We start from the raw sequence: 12201 nt of genomic DNA on the forward strand, positions 1-12201 counted from the left end.
CCATTCTGTGATTTTCCTGCTTTTACCATGGACAATCGAATGATAACATTCTAAGGCTGTTTTTTAAAAGGACTTAATCCCATTTGTTAACAGTGATGTTGGACCTCAAGCTCTATGGAAATTAGACCCTGTTAGTCCCATGCAGGATCATGGTCTGATGAAAGCAATACCAGTTAAAACATGCTACATTTTTTTGTTTTGTATCTGCATAAAACATGCCCTGATACAAAACAGAATCGTTCTGAGTTCACCAAATTCCAGTTTATCATGTCTCCAGTGGCTTTTAGACTTTAGCCGTTTTCACATCCACTCTCCGAGTAGCTGTATGTGTGAACACAAACAGCTGAATTATTCCCAGACTTCAGAGTTTCTCCTGCCAGACCCTTACTACCACTATGATCTCCATGCACCTTATTAAACAGCTTCATTATGTTTTCTGTTCACCAGTATGTTGTTCTTCGCTCTTTTGTTGACATTGTGATTCTATTGTACTAAGGGTAGCATTGATATAAACATAAGTATTGTCATTATAGTGTTGTATAGCGGACCCTGTGGCGTTGTCTGCTTCTGCATCATTTTCTCGCAGCCCCCCCGCCCACCATCCTGTCTGACAGGGATAGTCTCCCTCTGTGAGTTGTGAACAGCCAGGTCAGAAAAATATCCAGAGGAGTCCTCCCTTTCTTTCTTTCTTTCTTTCTTTCTTTCTTTCTTTCTTTTTTTTTCTTTCTTTCTTTCTTTCTTTCTTTCTTTCTTTCTTTCTTTCTTTCTTTCTTTCTTTCTTTCTTTCTTTCTTTCTTTCTTTCTTTCTTTCTTTCTTTTTTTCTTTCTTTCTTTCTTTCTTTCTTTCTTTCTTTCTTTCTTTCTTTCTTTCTTCTTCAGCCAACATAGTAACAATTGTCACCACATTTTTGGATTGACCACATGGTCCTGTCTCTTTTGTATTGAAACCTGACGTGATCTTCTGCTGCAGACGCTGAGCAACAAGCACTTGTCTGCTATCTGGCATTATTGTTTGTATGTGTTTGTGACAGATTTCTGTTTGGAGCCAAACAGTCTGACAGCAGCATGATCACCAGGCTTTATTTGTTTAATCATGTTTTGTATACTATATTGTGATCCTCAGTTGTAGGATTATCTCAACTTTATGCCCAGTCGGATTGAGTGCTTTATTCCAGCATCTTTATCCATATGTGACTCACAGCCTTTATTTATCCAGTCTGTGACTGCGGGCTGTTTGCATAAATGTGGAGGCGTATCTAATCAAGTGGATTCTGAGTGCATATCTCAGATTTACCTACGTATCTGAAAGAGTGTCTCTGCAATGGGATTCAGAGTGAAGCGTTCAGAGAATACTGCTCGCTGGCTTGTGTTCTCTTCAAAACCAAGTCGAGCTGTTTTGTCCTCAGCCCAACCGGATAGACATCCCTGCGAGGGATGAAGAGAGGAATGTATGATGAGGATGGAGACGAAACAGACTAGTCTGCATATTTTTAGCTCTAACTGGGAAAAAATGTGTGAAGAGAAAATAAATGTATAGACTTCTACTGTATTGCGTTGTGAGAATCCCAACCTGCAGCTAACTCATTTGTTCATAGATATCTCACTATTTCATCAGTAAAGTGGATGTGTAAGTGAGCTGAAACAAAAAGGGCTTATTTGGATTTAAGATAAACCTGATTTAATACTATCCAAAAGCATCAAATCGAAACGATGGATTGGCAAATAAACTGATCTGAAGCTTTACTGAGGGTTACTAACACCAAGAGCCACTGAAGTTCAAAAAGTGTGTTTTCAAAAGAAGAAAAGGAGCAGGTTTCCACAGTTAAAGCCACCATCTGAGACAGATTGTAAGTGACAAGCTAATAACTGTGGCCAGTAGGAGCCTGCAAGGCTGGAACTCAATACACAAACACACAAGTAAGGGCAAGTCTCTCGCTCTTCTGGCATTTCTCCTCTTTGAGTTATCATTTTCAACATACCAAGTAAAAATACATACTCAGCTCAGGTACCATTAGCACACCACTGATCTATAGTAAAAGCCGCTCCTCTACATTTTCTTGCCTTATTAACGCCTTACAAGCCATTATTTCCACTTCTTCTCTCTTGCTAACAAAGTAAGTCTTTCTGGAGCACAAGTCCATTTGCTTACAAAACATGAGCATCCAAGTTTTCCCACCTGTCCGATGTGCTGCTTGGCTTGAGTTATCAACTAGCTGACACCTATTGACTGAAGCCATTTTCTTGTTTTCTTGCTTTGGAGTGCTGGATGGTAAACTACCACATTTGGCCATTGTGAAGAATGGGGAATGGCTTTTATTGTTGGCGAAGCTGGTACGTACAGGTGTTTCTGTGGCCTCAGATGGCTTTTAGCATCTGCAGACTTATTCTATGAGGGTCACGGCCTGTGGGGAAAGGGGGCTAGGTTTTTACAGCTGTATTTCCTGCCAGTGCTGGACTTTAATCAAACATAGAAATTTCTGTTCAAAGCTTCTATAGGACTCATTAGAGAGCCCTTTACTGACTTGTACAGCAGCCACTTTTGGACAGCCGAGTGTGCATTGCTGTGAGTGTGTGTGTGTTGTTTTGTGTGCACATGCACAAGTATACCTGGTGTAAGAGTCTGAGTGCTCCACCTGTTCCCACTCACTGAAGCATTAGCGGATGTGCATGTGTGCAGTGGAAAGGCATTTAACTCACAACTACTCCCAGATGAGTGATAAAACTCTGCAGGATAAGAAGCAGCAGCCACACCTCCCACTGTGTGATAGCTCCACCTGCTGGACCAGCTCCACTCACCTGACCAAAAGGAGAGCGCTTACTTATTAGATTCCTAGAACCATCTGGTGCCATTTCTAGGTTAATGTATATGACTGAATCTAAATGAGTGTGCTGATACATTCATATGAGGCTCTATTTACTAAGTGCTCCAGGAGGGTAGATGGTATTGATATTTCATTATGAGTCTAATAAAGGGCAGCCAGTATTGAGCTTTCATTAATAGAATGGTTTGGTGCAGATTAACATGTCTGTGCACTTCATAATGACTTGGAGAAATGCTAAATGACTCCAGCTGTGTGTTTTAACTGGCCTCAGTGGTTTGACTGATCAAACAATCAACCGCATCCCTCACGACTGGGAAGAAAGAAAAAAAAAGAGTGGGAGGGAGTGAGGAGATCTCAAGATACAGAGACGCGGGCAGAAAGACAGACAGAGAGATAGACAGATAAGACGCAGACAGGCTGAGAACACTGAGCCACCAAAATGTGATGAGAAAGATATAGCAAGAGATGAAAAGAATCCCAGAACGGGAGTTAACAAAGAGAACAGAGGAAACAGAGTCAAGAAAAAGTTCAAGAAATTACAAAAAAAAAAAAGCAAAGAAGCAGGCACATGAAAAGGAAGCAATAACTCCCACATTTACACCTACAAGACCTCTGCCTGTGTGTTCTTATTCATCCAGGCGATCTTCGACACCAGCGCCGGCCGTGAAGTCATCAGAAAGTATGACCAGAGGCTGAACACAGCAGAATGCATGACCCTTGGATAAATACTGCCAAACTAGCCAAGCAACAAACTACCATATAACTATCAATAGGACCCATTGTGGGTGCTGGACAAATGCAGCAAGCTCTGTGCGCAGAACACTGGCCTGTCCTTGACGTCCATTCTCTGTCCCTCGCTCTCTCTCTTTCTCTCTTTACTGTAACATAATAGAGGTTTGAGCAAAACGGATTAATAGAGAAAGAGACCACAAAGCAGATAGGCTTAGGCTGACAGGACACAAACACACACACACACACACACACACACACACACACACACACACACACACACACACACACACACACACACACAGTCAATTTCCAGTGGTGAGTCTAGGGACTGATTGAACTTTCAGCACCATGGACAGCGTCACAGTGTTCGCCTGTGGATACGTCTTTGTTTTTTTACTTGTGTTCGTACAAAGCCTCATGTTTTGGAGTGTTTCTGGGTTTTTTTTTTCATTGTTATATTGCAGTTTGTGTTGCAGCATGCTCTGGCTTAACTCCCCCCCAATGTAACTGGACTAAATAAGGCCAGTGCACCTCCCCATTTTATCAGCAGCACTGAGGTGCAGCTTAAAGTGGCTGTGCCTCCATTAAAATGAATGATGATCCAGGTCTGTTCCCGCAGCGGAAAGTCAAGACTTTTAGGCAATAATGGATGGGCCTTTTACATACTTGCTATCCCTGTGTGTGTGTGTGTGTGTGTGTGTGTGTGTGTGTGTGTGTGTGTGTGTGTGTGTGATTTCTGATCACTGTTTGTTATTGGGCAAATGAGGTGTTCCAATTTCATTCTAGCAGTTATTTTGTTCCAGTGAGCTGTGAATGAAAGTAAATTGTGTATGCTTGACTGTTACTGATACATGATTTTTATCCATGCATACAGTTATAATGGCTCACTATGTCACATTTACATGTCAAAATGAGATATGTCGATGGATTATTGTGTTCAGGTTTGTTGCAGAATTAAATGTCCAATTCCCTGAATATGTTTCCTATTTTTCTTGCAACAGAAAGTTTCCCAGTACACCATCATCGTCCAGGCAACAGACATGGAGGGCAACTTGAACTTTGGCTTGTCCAACACAGCCACAGCCCTTATCAGCATCACTGACATCAATGACAATCCCCCGGAGCTGACGGTCAGAACGGTAAGTCTGCATAGATAAGATATTTCCCGGTGAAGAATGATAAAGCCATTTTCAGCAGCCAAGGTGGTAGAATATAACACGAGCCATCCTTCCTCGTCTCATGTAAAGACCAAACTTTGCAAAACACTACACCTGAGTGTTTGACCCTTTAAATGTCACTCTTCCTTACAGTTTATTTTTTATTTTGTATGCCAGACAACTGTTTTTAAGAGCCATCATACAGGACATAAAGGTTCTCAAGTGCTGGTGTTTTCTTATTCAAATATAATCTTGCCTCTGTGAGAGACAACAATCATTAATATAAGAACATATTTCATCTGGTCCTTGTGGAAAAAGAAAATTCATGAATATAAGAAAAAATATTACCTGATCCCGGCAACAGATTACAATCCTACAATATTAACTAACGTGTTATTTGTTTTCAGAGCACATTGAGATAAAGGGAGGCCACATCAAACAGCTTGGAATAATGTGGGATAAGGACAAATATATAATACAAAACAAACAAACAGTAATAGATCATGAAAACAAGCAAAAAAGTAGTGAAGGAGTTGTACTCGCTCCCCCCCCCCCCCCCCCCCCTTCCCTCCTTCCTTGTTTGTGTTTTCCGTGCCAGCAGGGCCTCTGGTGGTCCGGATTTGTCTACAGGCATCCGGCCCCTGTCCCTGATACCTTCGCATTGGTCTGACAGGAAGTCACGCTACAGCACACTTTACTGTTGTAGTGTTTGTGGTCAGGCAGGGAGTTGTTTCTTTTTTGAGCTAGGGTTGAGAAAAGTTATGGATGAAGAGACAAATGCCTTTTTTTTTTTGCTTTCTCTGCATCTTCCCACATACATAGCTTCCAAACTTTTTCTGAATCTGGTCAGAACAGAATCAGATGCTGTAGCCCCTCTTTATACGAGAGCTTGGGTTTCTTAGATTCCAATGAAAAGCCGATGCCATCTGCAGACAAGCTCAGTCGCAGAAGCAGCAGTGTGTCGGCGTCACACACTGTGATCCCCGTCTCCTCCGCGGGGCTGTCGGCAACGTGCATGCCAGTACAGTTCCAGCCGCGTGCTCTGATAAGAGTCCCACAGCTGTCGGGCGGGGGGCTGTCGGCACAGAACAAGCTGCGGGTCTGCTCAGAACTGCTCTGTCCCTCTGTCTTTGGTATTGGCTCGATCAAGTCTTCGTCTTGATGTGGAGCTCAGACCGGAACAGAAAATAAATGAGTGTCCTTGACAAACACTTTTTATGTTTGTCCACATGCTCTCCTAAATGCATGGCATCTCTTTGGACTGCGTTTCTCTTTTAATCCTCCTGAATAAATGTGCAGCTTTGATTTAGCAGCTAACCATGTTTTTTAGCATGATTCAGCCATTTTAATAAGTGAAAATTAATAAAGATATGTTTTGATTGTAAGCCCCTTACTTAGACACAAACAAAACACATGCTCTTCTCCAGATGTCTTTTTTACTGTTTGTCAATCTCTCCTCTTCCCACACATGCAACTCAACTCTGAGCGCTTTGGTAATTATTTGTGCATGACAGATGCAAGAAGAATTCATTGCTCTCTACGGGAAGCATCGAGAAAACACAAGCACGCTAATTAAGTGAAATTGCTTGCGGGGGCGTAAACCAAGCTGATGTATAGAATGTAATTTGAAAACAAAAAAAAGGCTAATGTATTATTCATACCACCACATGGGCCCGGATGTACCATGTAGGTACTATGTTCTTCTTCAGAAGATAACCAAATGGCTGTTTTCCTCACTATATATAATAAAGCCAACTAATCAAGTGTGTCAGTTGCTTTAGTGTTCTAAAGGTTTTCATTCCCGAATATAATTACAAGTAGGACAATTTCTTGTGAAGTCTTGTGAAATAGAAAGATTGAACTCAGAGACACACTAGCATACAGATCTAAATGAAGGCTGAGTGCTATTGTGAACCTGTAGAGCGGCAGCCTGAGACACAGGAAAGAATTGGAGTGCCATTCACTACTTTCTTCTGCTTCCCACTCTCAGACTTTGATTTGTGCTGCAAGAGCGTCGTCCTTATAGAGAGCAGTCAGCCTTAGTAGACTGAATTTAGTCTGATATTAGTCAGATTTTGTTACATTTATTTATATATATAATGTTGTTATAACTAGTTTGTGTTGTTTTCAACTCCCCATACAGGGAAGGAAGAGCTCATTTAGTCTTGTTTAGCCAGAGCGCTGCAGTCTGAAATGGAACATTTTCATTTGCTGTGTCAATTTTCAGGATGAAGGTAGAAGATTTCCCCTGTTGGGCAGCACACATTTATTTTCTAAAATGATTTGGGGTCTGTACAGCTCCACAGAGCCACAAATGTCTCCTGATTTCACTGCAGATAAGATGTCAGAAGGCTAGTCGTAAATACAGATTGGCTTAACGTTAAAAAGCATTAATTGAACATCAACCAAAGTCACCAGTTTTACCAGTTTGCATGAGCTCGTTGCAGTCCATTGTTGAGACATGTTCAGTGAGACATAGAGCCTTGAAAAAAAACCTTGAATCTGTATATAGTGATGCTTATATTCTTAATTGTTTGACTATAGAAGTGAAGAACAATTTTCTTCACTGAGTCTGAGAAAAAGGTTAGCTTTATACAGTAGTTTATACAACACTTTTTCCTTTTTTCAAACTTCAATTCAAAGCAATCAAAGGTAATACAAGTGACAGATAGTTTGTGACCTACACAAATGAATCAGTGGAGTTTATGATTTTCCTGTTCTCTACTTAGTGGCTTCATTCAGAGAGGTTTTCAACTTTGAAAGAACCTTTTATAGATCTAATTTAACTAAGTCATTCTCTCTCTGCTTAACACAAGATTGTTTTATTCAGGCATGATAAACAATTTGTTTCTTCCCTTTTAAAGCTTAAAGACCAAAACCACTTGAGAATATACACAATCAGAATGTTCTTGAAAAGAAAAGACAGCAATGTTTTAAACTGTCTCATTTGATTTTTATACTGACTGAGTAGTTTGACAGCTTTACAATTGAATCGTATTTCACCCACTGCTTTTCTGTAAAAACAAAATCCTTTAGAAACTCAAGGTCGACATCTCTTCTTTCTTGTCATTGGATAAACATTGCATATTCGACAGATTGGCCATTTGAAAGTATCCCCCCCACAACAGTCAGCACCATTGTGCAGGTCTCTTAGAGAGCATATTCCATTTGGCTCAACAAGCTGGGGAGGTTTGTGTTGTTGTTTTTTTGCAAAAGTCTCTGGGTGAAAATGTAATGGAGGAGCCTACACTGCAGGAACGGAGAGTGCATATTTAATTTGTTTTGTGCTTATCAGCCTGGTCATACGGCAGGGAATAGGAGGAGAAGGGGCAAGGAGGGAGTGGAGGAATGAGAGTAGTAGAACTGAGTGGCTCGGACACTGCTTCAATCCCACGATGATGAAACCATTAAAGTGAACAGCAGCTGGCAGACACTCATCATAAACAAGTTATCACTTCACAAGAGGAAACACGGATTATCTTCTGAGCTTTTAGAGAGAGTGTTTGTGTGTGTGGGGTTGGTGGTGGGGGTGTGGGTCCGTGTCTTCTTTTGAATGCCAGATAAGGCCAAATAATGAAGGACATGTATCCCTCTGCACTGTAAAACATTCGTCTTCGGGCTCTGCAGCTGCCACAGAGTTTCCTCCAGAGTTACTTCAGAGGGGAGTTATTTTAGATTGCAAAATAATGAAGATCATTAGTCAAAGATTATTCCTGCCGCAGCCTTAATTACAGTACTTATCTAATTGCTTATTAAGACTTAGATTTGGTGAATGCACAGAATCTCATTTAAATGAGTAAACAGTTAATTGAACAAATCCATTAGTTAAAATAAAGAGTTTCATACGAGCAGACAGAAGAGAATAAGGGACAGCATTAGCATAATAGAAGCTATGATTCTCTATTAACCAAGTTTTAGCCAATATATTTTCAGTTTTTCTTCCTTTCCCATCTCCGTCATTTGTTCCCCATTTGTTTTGCTTCTTTGAATTCCTGTTTCAATACAATGAGCATTATGGGCATGAGCCTAAAAGTAGTTTGTTTTCATAATAACAATTAAAGAAAATGCCCTAAGATTGATGATTGCACAAGCAAAAGCTTAAATCTCAATAAATCAACTTACTCTCATTCATCAACCTTCTGCTGAGAGCGTCAGCATAATATAATCCCCTCCATCCTCCCCTCCCTGCCCTTCTATTCCCCTATTCCCTCCCTCCTGCTCTGTAGTTTTCAGGAGAGGTGCCAGAGAATAAGGTGAATGTGGTGGTAACAAACTTGACCGTGGTAGACAGGGATCAACCCCACAGTCCAAACTGGAATGCTGTGTACCGCATCGTCAGTGGAGACCCCTCTGGACACTTTACCATCCGCACCAACCCCATCACCAACGAGGGCATGCTGACGGTGGTTAAGGTAAAAAAAAAATTATATATATATATATATATTACTCTGCACATTTGGCTCTGTGGATACATCCTGATGACTGAAATGTAACTTTGTCCAACTAAAAAGGTAAATTTCTTTGCCGTCAATAATCAACAGCTGTGGAATCCACCTGTTCTAAAGTGCCAAATGCTGATGACTGAGTACTTTGCTCTCACATTGTTTTCTCTGAATACTGTCATTTATCAAATTGGAACACAGTTAGAACTAATCTTGCAATCAGCAACTCTCCTTTTCCTCCCATCACTCATTATTCTGTATCCCTCTTTCTCTCTTCTCTCTCTGCTCATTGGTTCTCAACCAGCCGGTGGATTTTGAGATGAATCGTGCTTTCATGCTGACTGTGGTGGTGTCCAACCAGGCCCACCTGGCCAGTGGCATCCAGTCCTCGCTTCAATCCACAGCCGGAGTTACCATCTCAGTTCAGGATGTGAACGAGCCGCCTGTCTTCCCTGTCAACCCAAAGATGATCCGCTTTGAGGAAGGTGTGCCAGCAGGAACCACGCTTACTGTGTTTGCTGCTCAGGACCCTGACCACTTCATCCACCAGATTGTCAGGTACTTTAAAGAGCACCACCAGAAAGCTCATTTCGTTGCCTGAAAAAAAGGTTAAACGAGACCAGACTGGGACAGGGCTAAAACAGTTTAGCTGGAGATGGTAAAACAAAACAATACTGTGTAGGACACAGCTTCTGAGTAAAATATAATAAGATGTAATACTTTCCATTTAGCCGTTTTTTAAAATCTATTTTTATCCATAAACATAACGTTACATTTAGTGTAACTGTATCATCCAAGGAAACTCATTATCTTGATTGACTGTTAAATAAAGAGAAAGGTAAAATATCTTAGAAAAAATAAACAAGGCTGCTTAATAACGAAATGAGAAATGTCAGTTTTTAGAAAACGAACAAGCATAAAAAAAAAAAACAGATCGGAGAACATAACCTTTTGATGATCTATACCATTAAGTTTTTTGTTCCATGTCAAAGTGTATTATTTCTCCTTAAACATCATGCTGTCAGCTGCATTGTTCATTTATTTATTCCAAACCAACATCTGCTGTCTGATTTATTTTATGAGCGCCTCTAATGGCCAGAAACTTTTTTTAGTTTAATATAATTACAAATTATTAAAAGCTTCACCATCCACCATTTTCCCAAAGGAACCATTTGTTCTCTGATGTCACTCTGAGGATGAGAAATGTTGTCATATTATTAGACTGCTTTTATTGTTTGATGTCATCAATTAAATTAATTAGGAACTTTAAAAGAGAAACTCTGAAGTCTCATTTCATTTGTCATTTGGTGAAATAACAATATTGCTGCTGGAAGACTAATGCCTACATTGACAATGGCTAACACCCACATCCTAGCATTTAGTTTAGATGTTGTCACTAGAAGATTTAGAAAAGTCAGTAACTTCTGTCTATAGGGTGACCATGTGTTTACATCTTCAAATCGTCACACAAGCTGCTCTCCTGAACAGCTCGCTTAAGTTGGTTCTCCCAGCAGTTGCTTCACTGAAGTAGATCAAAACAGTTCTACTCTTAGCCTGTACACACTATTTTATTATGGCTTTGTATGTCTGCATTTCGGCACTTGCAGTGTGTGCAAAACATAATATATTCATTAGCTGGTACTTTTGAAATGAAGCTTTTCTGGCACTCTTTGCAAAACAGAATTCCTTTTCAGTTTACAGCTCTTCTTCCTGGCGTATCTTAGCAAGTCCTGTTGATTGATAAGCTAGGTTTGATATTTACACGTGCAGACCAACCAGTATTGAACTTTGAGTCTTGGTGCATAACAATAATAGCAGCAGCCTAGGTAACAGCTGATATATTTAAATATTTACAGACCAGTCAGTGTTGTAGTGTGAGCATGGTTTATTGTTATTGTTGTTTATAACAAGCACAGTGAATGAACATAACTGAAACATGTTTGTGTTTTATAGATATTTGGTCACCCTAGTCTAACCATAAGGTTAGCTTGCTAAAGATTTTGTTAGCTAGCTAATGACAATGTTTGCTAGCTTATTGTTATGTCATCTGGGAATTAGTTAGATGTTAAATCTGTTGCAACTCAGCTGTTGGTAGCTAATAAGTTTGAAGACATATTTCACTTTAAAATTGTTCCTGATTCTAACTATCCAATAACTTTTGTGTGTTTATATTTTCATGTTTCAGAGTTTGTTCCATTATATAATATATACCCTTCCAAACCCAAAATTACCTATGTTTTCCACAGTTGTATTTCTGTGACATTTTCAACAGACCCCCCTCCGCCCTGTCCCAGCCTCAGCCGGCTTTATTTACCTCCCTGTTGCCAGGTGACAGGCTTGGAGAGGTCATCCTGTAATGAGTTGGACACTGTCTGTCTGCCCTCCTAGATACCTATCTCCTTCTTCTCTTTCTCTTCATTGATCCCTCCTTCCATCCTTGCTAACTGGAATGACACACAGCGGGCGTCTTGCCACCCAGGCATCGACCCTGTGTGATGTAAACTCCCACATGCCCACTGAGGTCCAGCGCCACCGTTCTGCTCCAATGCCAGCTCCAACGAGAAAGATTGATTTTTGTTAATGTCAGTGAGACGGCCTCATCCACCGAGGAACCCAGTGGAAATGTAACTGCTTGAATGCCAAAGAGTCAGTGGGAGATGCACTTCTTTAAACTGTGCAGAATAGTGAAAATTATCCATGTCTCAGCTTTCTTTTAAAAACATGTCATGCAAACTAAGTGGGCTGAGTTGTTCTGCCCTGCAAGAGAAGTAACTCCTCTGTTACTCTTTTTTCGCTCTTCTCACCCTCCCCTCTTCTCTATTTCTCCCCCTGACCCTGTCACTTTCTTGCTTGTGGGTTTTTTTATTGATGGAACCTCAGAGCTGCTGTCTGCTCCAAAGCAGCTTGCCAGCAGACGCTCAGCTCATGTTCAGACAGCTCACCTCTTCTCTGCTGCTGCTTTATTCCCTTTTGGTGACCTCACTTGTGCCCCAAAGCACACACAAAAGAAACAGAAATGCACAGCTGTAGACTCAAAAACGTACACCC

At 40.7% G+C, this 12201-nt stretch overlaps 3 protein-coding genes across 4 annotated transcripts in view; 2 read left to right on the plus strand and 1 right to left on the minus strand.

The window, feature by feature from the left end:
- Positions 1-12201, plus strand: part of cdh4 (cadherin 4, type 1, R-cadherin (retinal)) — a 193983-nt gene that overhangs the window by 169089 nt on the left and 12693 nt on the right. For both annotated transcript variants that reach the window (XM_079340972.1, XM_079340973.1), the window contains exons 9-11: positions 4556-4693; positions 8938-9123; positions 9458-9711. In XM_079340972.1, coding sequence (XP_079197098.1) covers positions 4556-4693; positions 8938-9123; positions 9458-9711 — 578 coding nt within the window. The remainder of the gene's footprint in view (positions 1-4555; positions 4694-8937; positions 9124-9457; positions 9712-12201) is intronic.
- rae1 (ribonucleic acid export 1) overlaps positions 1-12201 on the plus strand; it is a gene marked incomplete at its 3' end in the record, with an annotated part of 229256 nt that overhangs the window by 134619 nt on the left and 82436 nt on the right. The window lies entirely within an intron of this gene.
- The window catches only part of taf4a (TAF4A RNA polymerase II, TATA box binding protein (TBP)-associated factor), a 78331-nt gene that overhangs the window by 32179 nt on the left and 33951 nt on the right, over positions 1-12201 (minus strand). The gene's annotated exons all lie outside the window — the stretch shown is intronic.

The sequence above is a fragment of the Symphodus melops genome (genome assembly GCF_947650265.1).
Source record: "Symphodus melops genome assembly, chromosome: 4".
NCBI classification, from domain to species: Eukaryota; Metazoa; Chordata; class Actinopteri; order Labriformes; family Labridae; genus Symphodus; species Symphodus melops.